Below are 25,047 nucleotides of genomic sequence, written 5' to 3'. Positions count from 1 at the left end.
CTCTCTCTCTCACAACGTGACAGTGTTGTGTAGGGACTGGTTGGACTCAGTGCAGTTACCATGGTGATTAAGCTGCTCTTTCAGGCCCAGGACTGAATGTGCACCTCTTCTCTTTGTGACAGAGGATCAGGGCCTCAACCTGCACAAGGCTCTCACATCAAAACACTGATGACAGTTCAGTTGGAGGTGAAGGGAGATGAGGGGAGCCTAACCTGCTGGAAGACCCCACACAAGTCCTCTCCTGGGGCCCCATGTCCCACGGGAAACTGGGGAGGACAGGGTGCCTCAACCTGGGCTTCTGCCATCTCCATGGCTCCCTGCCGTTGGGCTCTTTGATGTCCAGGGATGTGTGGGATCTGGGGCAGCCCGGTCTGTGGAGCTGTCAACCAGAAAAGAGGCCTCCTCCTCATCAGGTTACCCAGGAAAGAGTGAACCGTGGCAAGACACGTCGTGGCTACTGACAAGGTGGAAGCGTGGAGGGATGGATGGAAGCATCAAGGTCCCTCTGATCTGATGGGACATTCAAAGGCCTAGCTGATTACTCGCTATCCCACTAAGCCTCTGTTCTTCTCGCTGTGATACGGCCAGAAGAGACGGAGAGACAAGGGCCACGATTGTCCTTTAATCCTGGGTCTGATATGGTTGTGTCACAGAAGACTCCAGGGAATAGGGTTTGTGGGATATCTGTGCTACATTTACATCTGTGTTCTCTAGGATAAGTCGGACATCTTTGAAGTGAAGGCAAGAACTAGATAAATGTAATTGTTATTAAAAGCTGATCAATCAGTTAAACATAAGCAATCCTAATTTCATCAGGGGAACATCTAATTTAAATAAATATAATCTTTCAAAACATGCGCACGGACAACATTAGGCAATCAAATAAACGTATCTTTGTTCTTTGTTATTCCTCCCTCATCTTAACTATTTCAAATATGTAATTGTTCACTGTTATCCTCTGAAAGGCTTTCAAAGTTAAAGAGCAAGTGACATCCATTTCTTTGCAGCTAGAGTAAGCGTGCCCCCATGTGACAAGATGAAGTGAAACAAAACAATCACAATACATTTGTTTTTCAATCAAAATTATTATTTTGAGAATATTTGTTCCACAAATTGTAAAAATGTCAAATGAATTGAAAATGTTTTGTAACCAAGAATGATTACTTAACATTTGTCAAGTGCTTTAGTTGATAAGCTGATACACAATCAAAACACAAAACATATGAATATGCGACAAAGCACGTTAAGTAGTGCTTCTTCAGACTTAGTATCAAATGATAAGGAATATTTAGTGGTTACAGTTACATTTTTATATAGTTACAGTATTATAATGAGCATTTATGCAGCACTGCTGCCCTCTGATGGTATGATGGTGCTATTGGAAGTGGCTCCGGGGTGAAGTTTCCCTATAGATACAGATCTAGGATCAGCTTCCCCTCTCCAATCCCAACCTAACCATAGGGGAATGCAAAACTGACAAGATCAGCATCTAGGGGCAACTTCACTCTACACCATTGGAGGAGCTGCAGGTTCCGTGGCTGCAGGTTCCAGAGTGATCACATATGTTCAGGGTGGCTCTGCAGACATGTGATAAACTCCTGCACAGCTTTGCCCTCAAAGCAGATCTGGTACACAGAGGCAAACAACGGAAACCTACAAGACAAAACATTGCACTAAATCTCAATGCAGCAAGAGGTGGTTCCATTAGCAGCACTCACACATATGTTGAGGAGAGCTTCAGTTCCTATTTGCAGCTAATTTTATGAAAATGTATGTAGTGAATGAGTAGAGGAATATAGGAGGAACATTTTCAGGTCACTAAATGTATTAAAAGTAGGCTCAGCGATGCGCGAAGTAAACAAAAACATCGGGCCAATTTCCGCAAGAGCGTTAAAGCACGAGGCTAAACGTCTTCACTATTTTGGTCCCATAGTCATCATGTTGTAGCAGCGTGAAGCGGACACGTGCACAGGCGCAGATACTCTGTGTGACTGTGTGAGAGCAAGCAAAGTCATAGCGCTGAGTCTCACTTTAAGGTGAAAGAGTTTGTACTCACTTGTTGATCATGTCTCTCTTCTTGAGAATTTTGAACACCTCAGCCGAGGTTTGTGGGCCTTGCAGCTTCTGGCCATTGAGCATCTCAGCCTCTAGCTCTTCAATAGACTGGAGAAGTATGCAACATAGCTAGTTACTTTACTTAAAGCATGTATACACACACAAACATTCCATGGGTTTCTTGAAGTGATGGATATTAATATCTTAACTGTTATCAACCAGACAAAACAGGTGGAAGTTGTACTGGTCACAGCAGAGTCACATCCTTGAGTCGTATTTGTCTAGATATGTCACCTTGGACGTCTTGGCGAAGGCCTCGGCCACCTTGCGGTTGCGCCCCCCGTAGCAGGTGGTGATCAAGTCGGCGACCCCACAGCTCTCCAGGAAGGTCACGGAGGACACCTGGCCCTTACAGAACAGCTTGGTGAAGGCGATCATCTCCATCAGCCCCAGCCGGATCACAGCAGCCTTGGTGTTGTCCCCAAAGCCCAGACCGTCACAGAACCCAGCGCCCACCGCTACAATATTCTGGGAAGGAGAAAGTGGGAAAGGAACCATAAGTGGTATGTGCAGTTCTCTACTCTTTTTCTAGCAATATTATGAATCATGGTTTGTAACAAATTATTTGACAATGTGAGCAAATAAAACAGAGGTACAGTGCAGCGAAACATAGGCCTTCTGTGTAAGTTACGTTAACGATGTAGCTATATGTAGCAAAAGTTGTTCTCTTTGAGTTTAAATGTAAATTGTACCTTGAGAGCCCCACAGAGTTCTACTGTGTCACTCTCCTGCACCACGGTGATCCTGAAGTTGGGAGTCTGCAGCAGCTCTTTAAAGATATGTCCGTTTGCTTCGTTCTTAGCTCCTGTTTAGGTAGTGATAGAAAGTCAAGGTACACATAACTGCATCCGTGGGAGTTGCAACACACTAAACATTACAGCAATAGTCTAGATAAAATGATCTAAAAATGTCTTACCAATTGTGGTCTCACAGAACTTCTCATCAGCCACTTCGTTGGCAATGTTGGCCCCCATCAGGACGCTAACCTCAATTTCCAGTTTCTCACGGATGATGTCAGAGATGAGCTTCAAGCCCTCTGGGCCTTCATCGATGCCCTGAATAAGGACCAGGGCAGAAAAGAGATCTTAGGCTGCCTTCAATCACTCATTTTGTAACATATAACCCTAGTTACCAGCATTTGGGTGGCTGCATTTTTTTTGACTAGGCTGCTATTACATAATGAGTGTAAAATCATAGCCATGATGATAAATTCTTACAGCTGAGACTTTCCCTGAGCACGATATGAAGCCAGAGTAAAGTCAGACTTAAATTGTTTTATAGATTTTAGCAATGTTTTTTCTAAGTGAGAGCTGGTGTGAAAAAGAGGTAAATGGCATTACTTTGATGAGGGATATCCCAATGGTTCCCTGTGTAATATGAGGTTTCATCTGATCACATAGCCTCCCAATGAACTGATGTGGAATGACAAAGATCAGTATGCTGGCCCCTTTCACCGCTTCTGTGATTTCTGGAACAGCAACCTGGTAAATTGGAGCGGGAAAAGATAGCATGATACATTGTACTATTCATGATGGATGCTACTGTGTAGTAGCATTTATCATGAATCTACATTACGCAGTGGAGGCTGTTGAGGGGAGGACTGCTCATAATAATGGCTGGAACGGGGCGAATGCAATGGCATCAAACATGTAGAGACCATGTGTTTGATGCCCTTCCATTTTTCCCGCTCCAGCCATTACCACGATCCTGTCCTCCCCAATCAAGGTGCCACCAACCTCCTGTGATTACAAGATGTTATGTGATGTTATTTTGTTACATGGAGTTGACATAAGGGGCGGATGGCTACAATAATACATACATTAAGTTTTGACACAGTGGAAAGCAAGGTATGTCAGACTGGTAGGCCATTCAAAGAATGCCAAATACCTTTAGCATCTATTCCTGAAGGTATATTCTGGCTGGGGGAGTTTTGTTAAGAGCCCCGATGCTCGTTCTGAACGTTAACATGCATCACTATTGGTTTGGAAAATATAAGGGACATATATTTTATAGCAGCGAGAAATAATTACCCAAAAACCTAAAGTCTAAATTCCTACACACCTTTATAGTATGTCTGGGAATTTCCAGGGACCTCACAATACCATATTATCACAATATTTAGGTGCCAATACGATATGTATTGCGATTCTCACATTTCTATGTATTGCGATTCGACACTGTGATTGTATTGCGATTCAATGTTCCAAACTGTTCACCATAGCTGCAGAGGACAAGCAAGAACATGAGAAAACAAGTCTTGATCAGTCATGGGAATAAAAGTGCTGAAAACAAATTGGCTCCCTATTTTTTTTTTAAAGATAGAGAACAAGCTATGAAGGAAAAGTACTGGAGTTTTGGTTTAGCTACAGACAACTAGCAAAAAAAATCATATTGCAATATTTTCAAAACTACATGATATATTGTCAAAAATAGTATCCTGATATGCAACTGTATAGATTTCTTACTCCAGCACTATTTTATACGGTTAGGGTTTGTGTTCCCACATGGCCATGTTACAAGCACTTTATTAAGGAAGACTGATGGAAGGCAGAGAAGACCACCTGTGCTAATTAGCTATCTAGCGTGCTTAAATACCTGTGTGTCAGCGTAACTGGAAAGGAAGTGTAGTTTGTGGTCTGGAGGAACACATTTGGCATGATATTGATCCCATACTATGCATACACACAGTCCTATGGTTCTGTGCAAACCTGATACAGTAAGTGTTATCTTTTATATTTGAAAGATTATTTCTCGCTGATATGAATGATAATCCTATGTTTCAAAAACCGCATTGCAAGCAATGATTATTGGCGTTTTCTAAACTTTAAAACAAAGAGATGGGATTGTAGTGTACATGGGCCCACCGGTAAACGGTGCTTATAGCTGAGAACCCTAGTGATAAGGCAGAATGCCTTGTTAATGCCTTGGGTTCTTGAGAACAACCCAGACGGATATGTTGTTAGCTCTGTATAGGTCAAACTTCACTCATCTTATCTGTGTGTGTCCTTTTACACAACCACAAAGCATGTCCGGAGATAGGAGATAATGTTAAATCCAGATCTATTGCCCAACTCAATGATTTGTAATCTTGAGGCAAAAAATCTCATATTAAACAAAACACTAACCACATTTTTGGGAAGCTTGTGACCCGGTAGGTATTTGACGTTCTCATGCTCTGTGTTGATGATTTCTGTTAACTTTTTGCCATCGATCATCTCTTCAAACACCCACATGTTGACAATGGGGTCAAACCTGTTGGATCCCTTTGCATTGTGACCGACGATTTTGGCTATCGCTGAGCCCCTAGGAGATGATGAAAACATATTTTCAAAATCCCAGTCGCAAAATGAACATGCTAAATATATCCTGGGGGTACGATAACCAGATTATTACAGTACACGGAATGTCTTGAATGTAAATCAAACTTCTATGTTTGATATTCTATGAAACTACACGCAAGTTGTACATTTAACCTAATATCAGCACTTAGTTGGCTACATTATGACTCAATCAGTGGAATTAATGATGATATAATGTTGTCGAATGCAGGCACATGCAAATAGAGAAAGCGCATAAATATACCAGTTTCCAGATCCAACGATGCACACTTTCTTAGCAGGCATTTTTAAGGTAGAGTAGCAGGCACGATTTCTTTAACAGTGTTAACAGCTCAGTAAAATGCCGTGTTTATAACCATAACTTCCTTATACGCCATTGTCGTGTGGGCAGCACATTCTGTTTTAGCACACCGCCCTTTTTTTAACCTGTTTATAAAAGAAGGGAAAGGTTTGTACATGTTAGATAACAGTAGGGTTATTCTGGGTGTGCCACCACGGCGAACCTGTCATGACAAGTATGGAGAGACATTAATGCGTGGAGAAAGTTCTATAGTTTTCTCGATGTGCAGAGCTCGGAGGAGAAACAAAATTCTCACTCTGTCATGCAACATGACTGGAATATATGCTGGCGGTAGCTCGATGGGGTATGTGCAGGATATATTTGAAGATAGGTTGCATTTGTAGAATTTCGACTAACTTTGTATGGCAAAATATTCCCCTTTTTTTTTGCCAGTGCGGAAGTCCTTTCATGGAATTGAATCACATGACTTCAGTACCGTGTCGCGTCATCGTGAAGCCTGTTAGCAGCGATTTGGATCATGTAAACACCAAGCTAACAACCTAGCACGCCACTGTTTTTATAAGAATATGTTGTGATGGATTACTTAATCAGTTGTTTAGATAGCTATCGTTCATTGAAAACCTATGTGTTTTGTTAAGCCATAAACAGAAGAAATCCATCTGTGAGCAAGGCCTTCAAGTTAGCAAATCAGACTAGCGTTTGATGTGTGGCTAGCTCTCAAGCTAGCTAGCCAGCTAGCTAGCGTTTCTGGCAAGGTTTGTAGCTTGTTAGCTAGCTATAACGTTGGCTATGACTATGCAAGGGGAAACCGCCACGGCAATACGAATATCGGACAGTGAAGGGAAACTGGATGTCTTTCCCCAGAAAGGGACGCCTGGTAGTTCTGGGAGAGGGAGTTCTAAAGGCTGGCAGTACAGGTATGATGACTGTCTAGCTAGCTAGGCTAATTCTCTTGTTTAGCCATATCTGGCTAACCAATCGTGCTAACCTAGTTAGCTGCAGTGATGTGTTTGGCTAATAGGCAGTGCAACACACGTCTTCAGTTGGTAACTATAATTAATTGGTCAAATGTTAGCTGGCTGGCCAGCTTTGGTTTCTAGCTTTTCTAGCTGAGCTTACTGACTTAGCTATTAGTTAACAGGCTAGCCAGAGTTGAATCAGAGGTTCATTGGGAGTTGAACTTTGCCAACCCACTGCTGTTATTGTAGCATAACTAGCTTTTTTGCTAACTGTCAATCATTTTCTCAATCTCTGCTCTGTTCAGTGACCACATGGAAAATATTGATGGTTACCTGATGAAATACACCAACCTGGTAACAGGATGGCAATATAGGTGAGTGGGCAGCCCAGGTTGAAGAACATTGATTAACCAGTGCTATGTGCATTTAGTAAAGGTATTTACAATATGAACAAATCAACTACACATACTATTGAATAGATTCAATGTTTTGCCAACAAGCATCTTCAGCTCAAGGACATTGGGCCAGTAACCAAAAGGTCACTAGTTCGAATCCCTGAGCTGACTAGATGAAAAATCTGTATATGCCCTTGAGCAAGGCACTCAACCCTAATTTCTCATGTAAGTCGCTCTGTATAAGAGCGTCTGCTAAATTACTCAAATGTAAATCTTTTGATTGAACGTTCTGCTCTTCATGCAGGTTCTTTGTCCTCAACAATGAGGCAGGGTTGTTGGAGTACTTTGTCAATGAGCAGTCCAGGCCCCAGAAACCTCGCGGGACACTCCCCTTGGCAGGGGCGGTCATATCCCCCAGCGACGAGGACTCCCACACCTTCACGGTCAATGCCATAAGTGGGGAACAATACAAGCTCCGAGGTAAAACACACTCACTATTGTCTCTCACACTCACCAATCACAACAGCTACAACAACTCCTACAAGAGTGTCATGCTGTATGAGTTGTCTACTACAGGACATCTATGGTTTGCATTTCAGCACAATGTTATTATATCCTCAATGCATCAGTCAGTTGTTGGACAGGCAAGATACACATATAGTCACTGTCAGACTTTTGGACCAAGACTTTAGGAAGGGGAGACAGCATGTAAAACGTTGTCCTCGGTCGGAGAGGGATAACGTTGTCGTTATTGATCCATGCAGAGATTCACTCGGCTGCACTGTAATGAGCTCTCACTGTTCAGGCAACAAACTAAAGAAAACCGACTGAAACAGGGATGCACTAACTGAACATATCCAATAGGAAACTCATTTTCAGTTGAAAAACATTTTGCAACGGTGTGCACTAATGAATGTGACCCTGTGGTGGTGTTGTGTCTCCCAGCCACGGATGCCAAAGAGAGACAGCATTGGGTGAGCCGGCTGCAGATCTGCACGCAACACCACACTGAGGCCATGGGGAAGGTAAAGGCAAGGGCTTTTCATCTGACACACACCCACTTTCGCAGACGCATATACTTGCATATATACACACAGTTGCATGCGTACACAGACAGGCACACGCACTCCTCATCACAAGCTCTTTCTCACTCACAACAATGTTTTCCCTTGATCCAAACACTCTACTAGCTCGTTTTGTTATGCAATCCCATTGATCGTGTCCATCGTGTCCATGGACACTTCCTTAAAAAAATTATAATTTGATCTTACTTTCCTGGCTGAAGTCAGTGAGTCAGCATTACTCAGTGGGATTTCCTTCCTAACAGATGTACACTTTCCATTGAAATACTGTTAAGACAGAATGTGACAAACCACAAGAATGATGCTAACTCTATTCTTGGATAAATTGTGGCGTAACAATAACATCTTGATTCAGTACTTCACATTATTGGCCTTAATTCGTCTCGCATCTTAAGCACTTGAGTTGAAGACAATCAACATTTACATTGCACATTGACATGACACCATAAGGCCACACAAATAGTCACAAACAAGATGGCTCCGTAGGTTAAAATTCACCTAGGTACAGATCTAGGATCCTCTTCCCACGATCCTAACTGTAACTAATAGAGAGAGGACTCATCATTGATATAACTTGTTTTAACATGGACATGTCCATTGTGGGCTTCCACCATTTTGAAAGTAGTCAGCTGGTGGGGATTCCTATAAGTTGGGCGCAATCAGCTGAAGAAGACAATGGACTAAGCCTCAATGTCACTGCCCATGCTGTCACACACACTATAATGGCACAGATACAAAGATGAGTCCTCTATCTCTATGCTGTAACCATTAGTGGGGGAAATGCTAAACTGACCCAATATCAGCGTCTAGGGGTAACTTTACTTACATTCCACAAGCGCCAATGATCAAAATATACTTTTCCCAACATCCTATCACAGATGAGATGCACTGTATGACAAATTTGTTCTGTCTTTGTCCAGAGTAACCCTCCGCCCAAGTCTCGCAGCTACTCCATGGCGTCTCAGGGGAGCGCCAGCTCGCCCCTGTCCCAGCGCAGGCCTAGCCAGCTCCAGAACCAGAACGCTGCCTCCTTCTTCAGCATGACTCAGCTCCACAAGGGCTCCTCGCTGTACTCCTCCAAGAGGTCCCTGCTGCCCGACCATCTGCTTGACGCCAGAGAGGTAGGCTGGGGATAGGGACGGTAGCTATTACCTCATGAACCAAAATAGAATGGGGGTTTAGCATAGCTTGAAGTTTTTTCTCCGTGTTTTGTATTTATTTTCCATCAATGTTTTTTTAATAACTTTGCGTCTCAACAGGAATCGCCGGTGGTAGAGAGAAGAATATCTCTTCTGCCTTATTAGAAGTTTATTTTGTCTTAGAGGGTATTATCTTAGTCTTTTTACCCAGCTTTTTTTGTCGTTTTATGAAGACTTCATCTAGGACTAGGTTACAGGGACTTCTTGTTTTAATCTAATGACGGATACGGTTAGCTCATTTTTACATCTGTATCAACTCACTCTGGTTCCTTCCGCTCTTCTTACTCCCAGATGATGACCCAGGCCCAGGGCCAGCACCGAGACCTGATCCAGACCATCGAGGGCCTGCCCCCGGCCGTGGGCCCCCTCTCCCCGCTGGACCAGGACCTGCTGATGCTCAAGGCCACCTCCATGGCCACCATGAACTGCCTCAACGATTGCCTGCACATCCTGCAGCTGCAGCAGCTGGCCCGCCAGAGGAGCTCCCTGGGAGGTGAGGGCGACCGCTGGGGGCCTGGAAGGGAGGGGGAGTAGGTCACTACTGGTGACAGTAATGAGTGTTAATTTATGGATGAACTCCAATGAAAAGAAGGGGATCTGTGTGCATGCCCTGTTAGTTTTAGATCTTTATTGTCAGGCTTTCTCAGATTTGCCTTCTAGATGCCGGTTAAGAGAGCAAGGTAGAAACTGTAAGTTACCTTTTCTTTGCCCCCTTGCTCAGAGTTAGCCATGGAAGTCTACATGGATTAAAGGTGTTTTGTTTCCAAGAATGGTTTTAGTCGTCCTTAGTTTGTATGCAACATGTACTAGACACCCATGTGCTTGCACAATTCTACCTCACAAATCAGGGAATTGCACATGTAGACCCTCCCAGTCCAGATGTACTCCGAAAGCCGACAGTGGAATTATTTTCAATAATTTATGAAGGAGCGGTACTTATTCTTACCGGCTATTTAGGGTTGTAACCAGATCTCTCATTGGGTAACTGAGTAATACCAGCTCTCCCAATTAACCACCCTTCTTCCATTTTGCTCACACAGCACCATACTGACAGCCAAGAGACTTAGCAAAAGTAGTATGGCTGCTACGATTTCTTTTGCCATTTCTTTTGACAGAGCCAACCAGACATTGTGAAACAGGGAAAATCCGTCACAAGTTCCCAGTTTGACGTAGGAGATCGTAAGATCTTGTTACCTGGCATCCATATTTCATTAGGCCCACGAACAGGACGGAACCTGGGGACGAGCCAATCAGGAAAAGTTGTCAAGGATTGTGTGGGCCATGCTAATTTGAATGGGCCTCGCCTCCCACCCAAACACCCATAGAAATACCCTATGTGGCGCTAATGCTAACCCACCAATCAGGCGAGGATGTTTCCTGTTGGCGGGGCATGAAACGTATCTCGATACTCACCGGGGATCGGGTTAACATCTCCATCCTGTGGTCCTGGGGAACTGTCAGAGGAATAAGCCAGCCAGCCACCCCATCTAGCCAGCCTGGGTGTTTTTTGAATGGTTGCTGCATACGACCTAGTTGTTTTGGTCCGGTAGTTAAGGGACCTCGTAGTGTAGCCTTGTAGCCTAGCATGAGTACCTCTGAGCTGAAGGCCGCTGCGGCCGCCGCTGTGTCAATTGTTACAGGGCCCACCATCGAGTGGCTGGAGCCCAAGCTGCCGGACATCCTGAAGAACGGCGGGCCCTTGGACAGCTTCAGCACCGAGGGAGGGCTGCTGGAGGGCGGCCTCCTGGAGCTGAGTGCCACGGAGCCCTGCAGTTTCTCTGGGGTAAGGACACGGAACATTACGAGACCCAAAAGGGCTCTTCACACTATCGAGCCAAACTGTACTGACCTGAGGCTGTATAGGGCGATGTGAAAAGTGATGTAGGTGTATCTCTTTGGACAGGACAGTTTGACTTCAGTACTTTTCATTAAATAAATGTCAATGTTTCCAATGATAATTTTGTCTATGTAACAATGTGTCCATGGTCAGATGAGGAGGATGGTAAAGTAAATCACTTTACCATGGCTTTTTACTGTTGGCGCTTCAGCTTGACTGTTTTTCAAGATGCAAGCCACAACTTTTGTTGTTCTCAAAGTAAATATTGTATCCCCTGCCAGGAGGAGATTGACGGGGAGGACGAGGTGGAGGACGCCTTCACGGAAAAGGAGGAGGAACTGGTGGCGGTGGAGGAGGAGCGCAGTGTCGTCCTACACCTGCTCTCGCAGCTCAAGCTGGGGATGGACCTCACGCGGGTAGGTCGAGTTCCACAAAGCTCCCCCCCGGACACAGCCTGAAACATACATCGGGCTGGACCAAGGCCCAGCTAGACAGACCATAGTAGTATCTTGTTTCCCGTCCTCTGATTGGCTAATGTAAAGGACTGCATTACTGGAGTTTTTCGGTTTGTCATTTCATTCTTCTTGTTGACTTCATAGTGGAGCTGGGTGATGAATTGATGCGTTAACAATAAATAGAATGATACATTTTAAAGTTAATGTGCACCAGTTTTTATTGGTATTATCTTTTAAACTAATACTACTAGTTCGTTAGTTTTAGCCATCAGTTTCCCCATTAACAATCCTCCATATAAGCAAACTTATTTTGTTTCAAACTTCACATTTCTCTATTATAGGTTACAAAATTCCTGCGCTTAGTGATCGGTGTTGATCATTTTCGGTTATCGTCCCAGCTCTACTTCAGTGAAATTCAGTTTCCCATGGTTAGCAGCAGCTAGTGTAGGCTCAAAGCCTGTTGGGTGTTGGATGGTGGTTAGTCAAGTCATAAAAAGAGAATGTGTTCTCAATGACCTCAAATTGAAGCTTTCTTTAAAATCATCTTTACCTCATTAGCTACATGTCATTATAGATCACACACTAGGTTATTGAACAGTTCCCAATAACTCACCTGCTTTAATAAAGGTCATAAATAGTTCTGTCTCCTCAGGTGGTGCTGCCCACCTTCATCCTGGAGAAGCGCTCCTTGCTAGAGATGTACGCTGACTTCATGTCCCACCCGGACCTGTTCGTAGCCATCACAGACGGCCAAGGGCCCGAGGAGCGCATGGTGCGCTTCGTCGAGTACTACCTCACCTCCTTCCACGAAGGCCGCAAGGACGCCATCGCCAAGAAGCCCTACAACCCCATCATCGGCGAGAGCTTCCACTGCTCCTGGAAGGTGCCCAGGTCCGGGGAACCGGCCAAGGATGCCCCCTCGCTCTCCTCTCCTCCCCAGGGAAGCCCCACCACCGAGGGGGAGGACGGCAGTTACCAGTTGCGCTTCGTGGCTGAGCAGGTGTCCCACCACCCGCCCGTGTCGGGCTTCTATGCCGAGTGCCTCGAGAGGCAGATGTGCGTCAACACCCACGTGTGGACCAAGAGCAAGTTCATGGGCATGTCCATCGGGGTGTCCATGATCGGGGAAGGTAAGGCCGGCCAGAGACGGGGTATCGATTATTGCACCGTCTGTGCATGCTAGCACCAGAGTGGTTGGTGCTAAACCCCTGGCTAAACATGGTCTGTAATATGCATCTGTCTAATGCTAACGGGATATAAACCATATTGTAATCTGTATGTGTAGGCTGCCTGTACCTGCTGGAGCATGACGAGGAGTACATGTTCACGCTGCCCTGTGCCTACGCCCGCTCCATCCTTACCGTGCCCTGGGTGGAATTGGGGGGAAAGGTAAATGTGAACTGCACCAAGTCGGGATACTCCGCAGTCATCACCTTCCAGACCAAGCCCTTCTACGGAGGCAAACTGCACAAGTGAGTGCCCCTCACAGAGCGTGCACACACACCTGCAGAGGAATTTCTAATGCTGTCATTGAATTGTTGCATTGGCTTTTGGTTAGGTTTGTGTCCCTGTGCCATTACAGCTTCATGTAGTTATTTCCATGTTATGTTACTGTGTGTTTTTAGATTTAAACAATAAACATTTTATGGATCCTAGGACTCCCTGGAACACAGTGACTGAGGAGTGGATTATCCTGGCTAAAGAAAGATTAATTGATATTGAGTTAGTGTGCTTGAATAATTTACAAAAGCCACAACTCTTTGGATTGAAATGACCTCAAATTGTTTTGCATAGTTTGCGTGGAGAGGCTGTGATTGGTTGATATCGTTGGCCATGTGTCCTTCTGCTCTCGTGGCACCTCACGCAGGGTGACGGCGGAGGTAAAGCACAACGCCACCAACGCCGTGGTGTGCCGCGTGCAGGGCGAGTGGAACGGCGTGCTGGAGTTCAGCTACCAGAATGGCGACACGCGCATGGTGGACGTCACCAAGCTGCCCGTCACCAAGAAGCGGGTGCGCCCCAACGACAAGCAAGGACCAACTGAATCAAGGTTAGACAAAAAAAGTGAATTCATATTTGCATTAATATGCTCAGATTTGTTTTCAATGCTTTCAGGTGAGGTTGTGGCATAGATAAGGACTATATAATCAAATGTTTAGTTAATTCTGGCGCTGATTTTATTGTGCCTTGTCCCATTAATAGTCATGATACAAATAGATCACTCTGTTTTTTTTAGGCGCCTGTGGCAGCACGTGACTGAGTCGCTGCGTCAGAAGGACATTGAGAAGGCCACGGAGTACAAGAGGATCCTGGAGGAGAGACAGAGGACCGAGGAGAGACACCGCACTGAGACCGAGACCCCATGGAGGACCAGATATTTTGAAAGCGAGGTACGTAGGACATCATCTTGACAAACCTTTTCATATTTAGCGTGCTTGCTTCAGCAAGACCTGGGGGAGCTTTGGACAGACATGCTTTTGTACAGCTGAAGCAAGCACACATTTTCTTCAGGAAACGTTCTATTATTTCGTTAAGCGGTCAGAAATTTTGGCACCCACATTTCCGAGAAGAATGCAAGGATAATGAACACATGATATCTAATGAGGCATTTACAGTTTATATTCAGGAATAAATGGATTTTGTTATGGATATTTATAATGGATTCTCTTCTGTCAGACATTTATAGGTTGAAATGACAATTGAGGAGCAGGAAATCTGACAGATTGTACTTTATTAATTTATTGTCATGTTTTCTATTGTCTTCTCTCTGTGCTAGGGCGAAGGCTGGATGTATCACAAACCACTGTGGAAAACACCCACTCTGAAAACTTAGTCCTACCGGTCAGCGAGATCCCATCATCGATAACGGGCGTAGCCACGAGACTGACGCTCTCTTTTGGTTTGTGTGTGTGGGGTTATTTCCTAAACGGTCGAGGTAAAGCGCGACCTCCACTTACATGCATACGGATGCAAAAGTATTGGGGAAGCCCTGTAACGTGACGACAGGCTATATAGTTTCATCTCACGCTCGCTGTACAGGCTTTTGTACTGATCACTTTTTGTATAATCCACTCTGAATGAGGACATTTCTCCGTGTACAGATAAAAGGTACTCCATTTACGCCGCCTTAACAATCGTATGACGCCGCGCTCGTTTGGATTGTTTAAAGTGTTCAAGAATCACGATTCAGCAGAGGGAGCTTTGTTTTACAGTGATGTCGCACACGAGACTGAGAATCGAAGTGCATCTTTCAAAGTACACAATTGACATTCGATGGTGTGAACTGGATAGCCATACTTTGGGACATAATTGGCAAGGCCCGGGTCATGTTCATTAGGGCATGTGACAGAATGTTTTAAAACGCATTACAATGGAAAATGAGTTCTTATTGGATAAGTGCATAGTCCCTCCCTGTTTCAGTGAGTTTAATTCCGTTTGGTGCCTAATGACACAGCTTGAATAAGACGCACACAACCTGTCACTACAATGAACAACTTTAAAATGGGGACAATGTTCCTGAATTCATACTGTAGGTAATGAATGACATTACTCCTTTGGTTTTGCTCAGAAGTCTCCATTTGGATGATTCCATCGTTCAGAATGATTGACAAGGCTTGGCATGATACAGATAGTATTTTAATGATTTAGGCCCCCAAAGTGAATGCATTTGTTTGATAAAGTAACAATAATTTCTTTCACAGTCCCAAAGGGATATAGTCCTCCTTCCTTGCTTGAGGAATTTTGGAAAATGGAATGCACGATGAGCAATATCTTTTTTTTTTTGTGTGTGTGTACTGCAAGTATTATACTCTGGTTACTATGCCTGAATTCCACAATTTAATGTTTTGTTATTAAAGCTTTTAACCAAATTAATTTGTTTTCATATGCAAAACAAATGTTTTATTTTTCTGTTTAAGAATGAATGTTAATCTCCTGGATATCTCAGTCAGTCTGTTCTGATTTTGAGAACAGAATATAACTAATATCGTCACCTTATTTGTTGGTTTTGAATGAGATTGTGCCCTCGTGGTGTTTTTTTTCAAAAGCTACGGTTCTCAAATTCTCATTCCCCTCATGAACACTAATGCAGTCAATATCAGCCTGGAAAGGTTCCCCCAACCCCTTTTTGATAGGTAGAATGCAAAGAGAAGACCTGCTTGAAGCATGGGATGTGATTTTAACTCTGCATTTATAACCTACTCTCTCCACGTCATGGTGCCTTAAGCAATCTCTTCCTATGTGCTTCTTCCAGTCCAAGATGATAGCATACCTCCCCAGGGCTGGATTACTGCATTTGGAAGTCAGCTAATTTATAGCGGTTTCATACTGCTATTCTACACATTTTGGCCTGAGAACATTTTGCCATTTTTAAAGCTCATTTTGGGCAATTCTACATATGATATCTGGGGAGCCCTGACCTCCAAGGGGAAGCAACCCCGGGGCATATGCCCTGCGTGCCAGTTCTGTAATCCAGCCCTGTTTGTTTCCCCGTCACCGCTATGAATGATGCAATCGTATGTAAATATGAGTTTTTGGGGTATTTGTTGCGTTCTTTCCTGTTTTGAAAGACATGTTAGAAGCACAGACCCCTGAATGGTGTTATACACGTTGACTTGGTTGTTTGGAATATTACTCGTTTGTCTTGCTGACCTGTGAAATGCACTGACATTGAAGGAAACATGACTCCTTGTAGACTTAAGATATGTGTGGTAATGACTGATTAAATAAATTGCCTATCAATTGAGTATCGTTTTTTTCCTCAATAACTGCTCATACAACAGTAATATTTGGTAACCCGATACATTTTCCTTATTGACCGTGTATTACTTACATCATGGAACTGCTCAGTATTTTAAAGTGGATTCCTTGCTGACAACGGGTGCATCTCAATACTCTTCAAATGGGTGTGTAGTGAGCCACAATCAATACAGAGAAGCTAACTTTCTTTACATTTTGTGTGTTTGCCTTACATGGCTAACAGTTTAGGTTGGGCAGAAGTTCAAATCCCTCATGAAAAGAAGCACACGTTCAAATATTTTTGTTCTAAATCAGAATGAACCACTGCTAAAGTGTGGTAGGGAGGAAAAAGATGTGAATGAGTTTATTGATACAGGACAGATTAAGATATTGAGGTTATCCCTCCACCAAGCTTTGATAGGAGCCCACTTGTGCAGCGATTGTCTGGCGGTGTTCACATTGAAAGTTAAACTATAAACAATATTGGTAGTCTTACAAACAGCCAGTCATATCCTCATCGCCCAAGAACTGTCATCACCACTCACAGGTGGAAGTTACAAAATGTGCCTCTCAAACTTGTTTGATGCCCTTCCCCCATACAGGGCACATTCATGTTTCTGTGCATTCTTTCCACGTGTCCTCTTAGGCATTGCTTTGTAGCATGTTTTTTTCTCAGTGGGTATTCTCTTACTATTCAATGTACTTCTGGCACTAAAGCATGACAGACGCGTGTAAGATTTATCCTGTGAATTTCCATATGCAATGTCAAATAATAGACAATTGTGAAAGCTGTGCAACAGTTATGGTAGAATGTGGTTTCTCCCCTCGGTCTCACATGCCAGTTCAGATTGGAACAATTCGTGAAACGTTTACAACAATCCTGACCGCATAATGGTGTATCGCTTATCCTCACATGCACTCAAAGATCTGCTACTACTAAAGCAGCAATATGATTTCCCTCATATGCGTAGTCAGATTATGGAATTCAGGTTTCTCACGATTCTTAGGTGCCGATACGATATGTATTGTGATTCGATGTTCCAAGCATAATGCTCAATATACTGTATGTCTGCTGCAGAGAGAGAGAGAGCATAAGAACATTTTAGTTTTTGATCAGTCATGGAAGTAAAAGTGCATGTTAGCTCAATATTTAAAAAGATGGAGAAAAACTCCAGTTTGGTACAGCCGACTGGCGCTACCTAACTAAACGTAACGGGCATTAATATTCGATAGGGCTGTGACGGTCATGGAATTTTGGATGACCAATCACTCTAGGACGCCCACGAGCCTCGTCTGAAGGTAGCCTGGTACCAGGTTAAAAACATTTATGGAAAAAGTTTAGTGCCTAAGGGGTTAAATATGTTCCCCCAAAAAATCAGAATACTTCTTATATCCCTGATATAGGACAGACATTTCAAAACAAACTTCCTTGATTTATTTTTTGACTGTTTTTCCATGTATGAATCTGTTATTCAATGCATTTCTATGAGATAATAGCAGTAAGGCCAAATTCAATGTTTCATCCCCCCAAAAAAGTATACTTTTTTTATACCTAAAATTTCAAATCAAATAGGTAAGTGATCCTTGGTATGACCCTCTTAAAACAATTCAATACGTTAGCTTAGTAGAACCCCAATATGGTTGTGTTTACACAGGCAGCCAATTGATACCTTTTCCACCAATTGGTCTTCTGACCAATCACATCAGATATTTTTCAGAGCTGATTCGATTAGTGAAAAAAATATCAGAATTGGACTGCTTTTATAATTGCAACCTATGGTACTTACCTTTTGTATCCTGTGTCTTTTGTTACAGTTCTGATTAAAGAGATTCTCCTGTACTTTTGTACACTTCTTAACCAGTAGTTCTGACAGTAGTGCTCACGAGCCAAAAGTGGTCCCCGAAAATTGCATACTATGTCACATGTGTACCACACCTTTGCTCTCTAGCTGTCACTGTCTCAAATGGCGAGGGGCTGAAGCTCATTGGCTAGAACTCAAATTGCTAGGGGTTGGCCCACGTGGGGGAAAATGTAGGGAAAATGGTGCAGCACAGCATCCAGAAAAACAGTTGCTTTAAAACTTCAGATTTAGTGGTTTATTGAGGTAAAAAAGTCATTATGATCAGATGATGCATGTATGAGGTAAACATTTAAACATCCAGTCAAAAGTGGGAGGTTTAAAAAAGACAGTCAAAGTGCCGGTGCATGTCTTTAAATGGACTTAATTAAGACAGGTCCAGCCTGGTTTATGGAACATTTAGTGGAAGAATTTAAGCTGGCTGTGTTGCTAAAAAAATTGATCAATGGGAGCAAGGCTTTAGTGAATACAGCACACTTTGCATGAGCCACAGCAGTTAACATCATTTGAATGAACATTCTACATTGCCATGGAAATGATTGCATGACAATACCAGTTAGTCATTGTGAGTGTTTTTTAAAAATAGATTTTTTTTTTAAACCGAGATCTGCACCATTTAAGTCAATTTAAAGTGAAAATAGCTTATTCCATAAACTTTGAGCTAGACGTTATCCGGCTTTGAAATGAAACTCAACTGAAAATTATGTTCAAGACCAAACCAAGGGTTCTTGTAGTAAGAGAGACTAAAACCCCTCTTTAGTGTAATCAGGAACTATCCTGAGAAATAAAATACAAAATAATAATTTAAATAAAAGGGTACCGACTATTTTAAGTGCATATGAAAACTGATCATAAAATAATTGAATAAAAAAACGTTTTACATATACACGTTCCTAAGATCTTTTTTGGGAAATAAGTATTAATAACTAAATAGAACAATAACCGTGTAAAGTCAGAGCAGACCTGTACGCCCTTTTAAACAGTATCTTAGTTACTGTATACATAAAAAATAAATACAGCTTTCAATCTTCTTCGTAAATTTGTAAACAAAATAGGTCTTCTGGGCATACAAGAACAAACTAATAAATTGTCATTGTGAGTGTACCCATGAGTATACCAGTCAAATTGACAGGGTTACATTCCAAGCCCATTCTATTCATTATATTTGTACGTGTGCTACATGGAGGGGGGTGTTGCCTAGGCAACTGTAGACTTGTTTTCTACAACACCTTGCTCGTTTCAGCAAGGAGCAACAAAAACGTTTCAACACGTTAAGAAACATACTCAAACACACATTTGTCTTCATCCATAACCGCTGGTGACGCAGTTATATTTTAACGATGAAAAGGTTTTGTCTGAATTAAATTAAATGAGGACTAAGAGTCAAACGCCTACCGGTCCCAGTAAGAGAGAAAACCCCCCACCAGCTGACAATCGAGGCAAAGGGTAATGAAATGGAGCATGTTCCTGCGCTGCAGGGTATGTCTCACCATCATTTAAAAAGCAAGCGCATACTATATTGTGTACAACATCAGCTGTAATGCTAACGTTAACAACCAATTTGACTTTAACAAACATACCGTTTTATGCTAGCTCCACTGGTTACTGCTCTTATATGTACGGGCTAATTCATGCCCTGGACCTTTGGAGAGCCCAAGATGAAGTGCCCAGACCAAGAAAGGTTTACAGGTTGTCATTACCTCTGTCAAAAAGCTGATGATACCTACACTCTCAAACCTAATCGTGAGTACTGCTACCAAATTATGGGACAGTTGGGAATCACAAGGATGCCGTGATGTGATTCTTTGTGTCAGGTGTAACAATGACCTTCCCCTAGTGTGTCCACTTTGATGCAGAAAAGTGGGAGTACATGAAAAGCAACCTGGACTGTTTTATTTTTTATTTGCACTTCCTGCCGGCCCGGTGCAGTTAGTAGTTTAAACAATGTTTCAAGTTTGCTGCAGACAGGCCATGCATAGACAATGTGATTTATAGGATATTTATTTTTAGCAGCATATTCCATATTCCGCATGTTCCGGAGTTCCAAATTAAGCAGCAGCAGCTGAAAAGATGAGCTCCTACAAATATTGAAATTTAAATGTTTTTTTAGAGTAAAGTACATCGAAAAAAATCAAAAGAAAACTGCAAACTGAATAGGAGACCAAACAAGCAGCTAACAAAGAAGAAAGGCTTTTGAAAAAGTAACAATTTTTCATAAAATTATACCGTTTTCTTAGCTAGCTAAGTTGTTTACCTGTTGCTAGGCAGTTGCTAGGGACATTCCTGGAAGAAGCTAGCTAGCTAACAAGGAGTGTCTAGTTGGCAGAAGAGAAGAAGGGACAAAGAAGGGACAAAGTGGGACAAAATAAGGACAGAAGAAAAGGGAAAGGGGACATTAAGGTGAAGCAGTCCTCTAAAGACACAAAAGACAATAATACAAGAAACAACACTTCTATTGCCTCTCCCTCTATGATACGCACTTCCGGGTTGGAGCGAGTAGTTGCATTCCGCTTCGCTCCACAGGTAGTATTACATTTCATTTCATTACAGTACAACAGTTTGATTTGTTTGATCTTAGCTGGCTACATAGCCGTCTTTGTATCCAAGATAATTGTGTAGTCTAGAGTAATTGTCGAGGTTACCTAGCCAGCTACACTTTCAAACAAAGTCAACAACGCAGCCACTGCTAGCTAGCCTATTTCACCAGCCAGCAGTACTATATCATTTTAGTCAATAAGATTTTTTGCAACGTAAGCTTAAACTTTCTGAACATTCGAGACGTGTAGTCCACTTGTCATTCCAATCTCCTTTGCATTAGCGTAGCCTCTTCTGTAGCCTGTCAACTATGTGTCTGTCTATCCCTGTTCTCTCCTCTCTGCATAGACCATACAAACGCTTCACACCGCGTGGCCGCTGCTACTCTAACCTGGTGGTACCAGCGCGCACGACCCACGTGGAGTTCCAGGTCTCAGGCAGCCTCTGGAACTGCCGATCTGCGGCCAACAAGGCAGAGTTCATCTCAGCCTATGCTTCCCTCCAGTCCCTCGACTTCTTGGCACTGACGGAAACATGGATTACCACAGATAACACTGCTACTCCTACTGCTCTCTCCTCGTCTGCCCACGTGTTCTCGCACACCCCGAGAGCTTCTGGTCAGCGGGGTGGTGGCACTGGGATCCTCATCTCTCCCAAGTGGACATTTTCTCTTTCTCCCCTGACCCATCTGTCTATCGCCTCCTTTGAATTCCATGCTGTCACAGTTACCAGCCCTTTCAAGCTTAACATCCTTATCATTTATCGCCCTCCAGGTTCCCTTGGAGAGTTCATCAATGAGCTTGACGCCCTGATAAGTTCCTTTCCTGAGGATGGCTCACCTCTCACAGTTCTGGGTGACTTTAATCTCCCCACGTCTACCTTTGACTCATTCCTCTCTGCCTCCTTCTTTCCACTCCTCTCCTCTTTTGACCTCACCCTCTCACCTTCCCCCCCTACTCACAAGGCAGGCAATACGCTTGACCTCATCTTTACTAGATGCTGTTCTTCCACTAATCTCATTGCAACTCCCCTCCAAGTCTCCGACCACTACCTTGTATCCTTTTCCCTCTCGCTCTCATCCAACACTTCCCACACTGCCCCTACTCGGATGGTATCGCGCCGTCCCAACCTTCGCTCTCTCTCCCCCGCTACTCTCTCCTCTTCCATCCTATCATCTCTTCCCTCTGCTCAAACCTTTTCCAACCTATCTCCTGATTCTGCCTCCTCAACCCTCCTCTCCTCCCTTTCTGCATCCTTTGACTCTCTATGTCCCCTATCCTCCAGGCCGGCTCGGTCCTCCCCTCCTGCTCCGTGGCTCGACGACTCATTGCGAGCTCACAGAACAGGGCTCCGGGCAGCCGAGCGGAAATGGAGGAAAACTCGCCTCCCTGCGGACCTGGCATCCTTTCACTCCCTCCTCTCTACATTCTCCTCTTCTGTCTCTGCTGCTAAAGCCAATTTCTACCACTCTAAATTCCAAGCATCTGCCTCTAACCCTAGGAAGCTCTTTGCCACCTTCTCCTCCCTCCTGAATCCTCCTCCCCCTCCTCCCCCCTCCTCCCTCTCTGCGGATGACTTCGTCAACCATTTTGAAAAGAAGGTCGACGACATCCGATCCTCGTTTGCTAAGTCAAACGACACCGCTGGTTCTGCTCACACTGCCCTACCCTGTGCTTTGACCTCTTTCTCCCCTCTCTCTCCAGATGAAATCTCGCGTCTTGTGACGGCCGGCCGCCCAACAACCTGCCCGCTTGACCCTATCCCCTCCTCTCTTCTCCAGACCATTTCCGGAGACCTTCTCCCTTACCTCACCTCGCTCATCAACTCATCCTTGACCGCTGGCTACGTCCCTTCCGTCTTCAAGAGAGCGAGAGTTGCACCCCTTCTGAAAAAACCTACACTCGATCCCTCTGATGTCAATAACTACAGACCAGTATCCCTTCTTTCTTTTCTCTCCAAAACTCTTGAACGTGCCGTCCTTGGCCAGCTCTCCTGCTATCTCTCTCAGAATGACCTTCTTGATCCAAATCAGTCAGGTTTCAAGACTAGTCATTCAACTGAGACTGCTCTTCTCTGTGTCACGGAGGCGCTCCGCACTGCTAAAGCTAACTCTCTCTCCTCTGCTCTCATCCTTCTAGACCTATCGGCTGCCTTTGATACTGTGAACCATCAGATCCTCCTCTCCACCCTCTCCGAGCTGGGCATCTCCGGCAAGGTCCACGCTTGGATTGCGTCCTACCTGACAGGTCGCTCCTACCAGGTGGCGTGGCGAGAATCTGTCTCCGCACCACGTGCTCTCACCACTGGTGTCCCCCAGGGCTCTGTTCTAGGCCCTCTCCTATTCTCGCTATACACCAAGTCACTTGGCTCTGTCATATCCTCACATGGTCTCTCCTATCATTGCTATGCAGACGACACACAATTAATCTTCTCCTTTCCCCCCTCTGATAACCAGGTGGTGAATCGCATCTCTGCATGTCTGGCAGACATATCAGTGTGGATGACGGATCACCACCTCAAGCTGAACCTCGGCAAGACGGAGCTGCTCTTCCTCCCGGGGAAGGACTGCCCGTTCCATGATCTCGCCATCACGGTTGACAACTCCATTGTGTCCTCCTCCCAGAGTGCTAAGAACCTTGGCGTGATCCTGGACAACACCCTGTCGTTCTCAACTAACATCAAGGCGGTGACCCGTTCCTGTAGGTTCATGCTCTACAACATTCGCAGAGTACGACCCTGCCTCACGCAGGAAGCGGCGCAGGTCCTAATCCAGGCACTTGTCATCTCCCGTCTGGATTACTGCAACTCGCTGTTGGCTGGGCTCCCTGCCTGTGCCATTAAACCCCTACAACTCATCCAGAACGCCGCAGCCCGTCTGGTGTTCAACTTTCCCAAGTTCTCTCACGTCACCCCGCTCCTCCGCTCTCTCCACTGGCTTCCAGTTGAAGCTCGCATCCGCTACAAGACCATGGTGCTTGCCTACGGAGCTGTGAGGGGAACGGCACCTCCGTACCTTCAGGCTCTGATCAGGCCCTACACCCAAACAAGGGCACTGCGTTCATCCACCTCTGGCCTGCTCACCTCCCTACCTCTGAGGAAGTACAGTTCCCGCTCAGCCCAGTCAAAACTGTTCGCTGCTCTGGCACCCCAATGGTGGAACAAACTCCCTCACGACGCCAGGTCAGCGGAGTCAATCACCACCTTCCGGAGACACCTGAAACCCCACCTCTTTAAGGAATACCTAGGATAGGATAAAGTAATCCTTCTAACCCCCCCCCCCCCCCCTTAAAAGAGTTAGATGCACTATTGTAAAGTGGTTGTTCCACTGGATATCATAAGGTGAATGCACCAATTTGTAAGTCGCTCTGGATAAGAGCGTCTGCTAAATGACTTAAATGTAAATGTAATATTCTTTTGTGGGGGCTTTCTAGTCTATTTTTACATAGTTGGCAATGGAAATATAAGTTATTTTTTTTAGGTTTGTATAATTTTCATTTAGATACAATTGACTGACCACATGACAATGATTTTGAGATATGAAGATGTTATTATAAACTAAATGAAACAACTGTTCCACGAAAATGTGCATATGAAAACCATAACTTTCACGCAGATCGATAAGATAAATTGGCATTCCACATGAGAAAGGTTGCCTACTCCTCGTGTAGCCTATTACCGGCAACTTCAGGAGAGTAATGGCAGAATCTGCGAAAGCCTGGGGCCAACCTGAAGTTCCTTGCAATATTGTAAAAAATAATCTGGGCCCTAAGTTTCCCATGCAGACCAAGCTGTAGGTTATTTGCGCAAGGAACAAGAAGTAATCAGGTAGGCCTATTTTATGATGTTTCCACTGGATCAGAGAATGACACTTTTTACTTTCACGCTGAGTGGTTATCGAAAGGGAGAGCTGGGAATATTTTTTTTTAAATACATTGAGGAATTGTCATTTTCAATGGATGTAAAAACAGACTTCGTACAGATGACAGTGCATGTCAGAGCAAGAACCAAGCCATGAGTTGGAAGAAATTCTCAGAAGAACTCCGAGACAGGATTATGTCGAGGAACACATCTGAGGAAGGGTACCAAAAAAATGGCTGCAACATTGAAGGTCCCCAAGAGCACGGTGGCCTCCATCTTTCTTTAAAATGTAATTAGTTTGGAAGCAACAATACTCTTCCTAGAGCTGGCGGTTCGGCCAAAAACTGAGCAATCGGGTGAGAAGGGCCTTGGTCAGG

At 44.1% G+C, this 25,047-nt stretch overlaps 2 protein-coding genes across 4 annotated transcripts; one reads left to right on the top strand and one right to left on the bottom strand.

Annotated features, from left to right (window-relative positions):
• Positions 1-1,065: 1,065 nt before the first annotated feature.
• Positions 1,066-5,940, bottom strand: LOC120033428 (glycerol-3-phosphate dehydrogenase 1-like protein). The gene is made up of 8 exons (XM_038979786.1): positions 5,698-5,940; positions 5,241-5,418; positions 3,456-3,596; positions 3,032-3,170; positions 2,808-2,920; positions 2,350-2,583; positions 2,057-2,163; positions 1,066-1,653 (listed from the first exon to the last, which is right to left on the bottom strand). The coding sequence occupies exons 1-8, from the start codon at positions 5,736-5,738 to the stop codon at positions 1,557-1,559; spliced, it is 1,050 nt and encodes a 349-aa protein (XP_038835714.1). The 5' UTR covers positions 5,739-5,940; the 3' UTR covers positions 1,066-1,556.
• On the top strand, positions 5,914-16,429 carry LOC120033426 (oxysterol-binding protein-related protein 11-like). Of its 3 annotated transcripts, none has more exons than XM_038979783.1 (13): positions 5,915-6,097; positions 7,019-7,087; positions 7,413-7,588; positions 8,054-8,133; positions 9,111-9,311; positions 9,681-9,882; positions 11,030-11,172; positions 11,508-11,642; positions 12,334-12,811; positions 12,967-13,153; positions 13,549-13,731; positions 13,918-14,071; positions 14,458-16,429. In XM_038979783.1, the coding sequence occupies exons 1-13, from the start codon at positions 5,985-5,987 to the stop codon at positions 14,512-14,514; spliced, it is 2,178 nt and encodes a 725-aa protein (XP_038835711.1). In that variant the 5' UTR covers positions 5,915-5,984; the 3' UTR covers positions 14,515-16,429. The 3 variants fall into 3 exon arrangements, with proteins under 3 accessions (XP_038835713.1, XP_038835711.1, XP_038835712.1); XM_038979784.1 differs by having other exon boundaries at positions 5,915-6,671; XM_038979785.1 differs by lacking the exons at positions 13,918-14,071; positions 14,458-16,429 and having other exon boundaries at positions 5,914-6,097; positions 13,476-13,584.
• Positions 16,430-25,047: the final 8,618 nt, after the last annotated feature.

This window comes from Salvelinus namaycush, chromosome 40 (assembly GCF_016432855.1).
Source record: "Salvelinus namaycush isolate Seneca chromosome 40, SaNama_1.0, whole genome shotgun sequence".
Classification (NCBI taxonomy): domain Eukaryota; kingdom Metazoa; phylum Chordata; class Actinopteri; order Salmoniformes; family Salmonidae; genus Salvelinus; species Salvelinus namaycush.
This window is presented reverse-complemented; position numbering and strand designations above follow the sequence as displayed.

Excerpts from the sequence above, each read along its gene's own strand:
- LOC120033426 (XM_038979784.1), top strand. The coding sequence starts at position 6,544 with ATGACTATGCAAGGGGAAACCGCCACGGCAATACGAATATCGGACAGT. Across the intron at positions 6,672-7,018 it reads TCTAAAGGCTGGCAGTACAG|TGACCACATGGAAAATATTG; the intron begins GTATGATGACTG and ends TGCTCTGTTCAG. Across the intron at positions 12,812-12,966 it reads GGTGTCCATGATCGGGGAAG|GCTGCCTGTACCTGCTGGAG; the intron begins GTAAGGCCGGCC and ends CTGTATGTGTAG.
- LOC120033428 (XM_038979786.1), bottom strand. The coding sequence starts at position 5,738 with ATGCCTGCTAAGAAAGTGTGCATCGTTGGATCTGGAAACTG. Across the intron at positions 3,171-3,455 it reads TTGGGATATCCCTCATCAAA|GGCATCGATGAAGGCCCAGA; the intron begins GTAATGCCATTT and ends GTCCTTATTCAG. Across the intron at positions 2,164-2,349 it reads CCTTCGCCAAGACGTCCAAG|TCTATTGAAGAGCTAGAGGC; the intron begins GTGACATATCTA and ends ATACTTCTCCAG.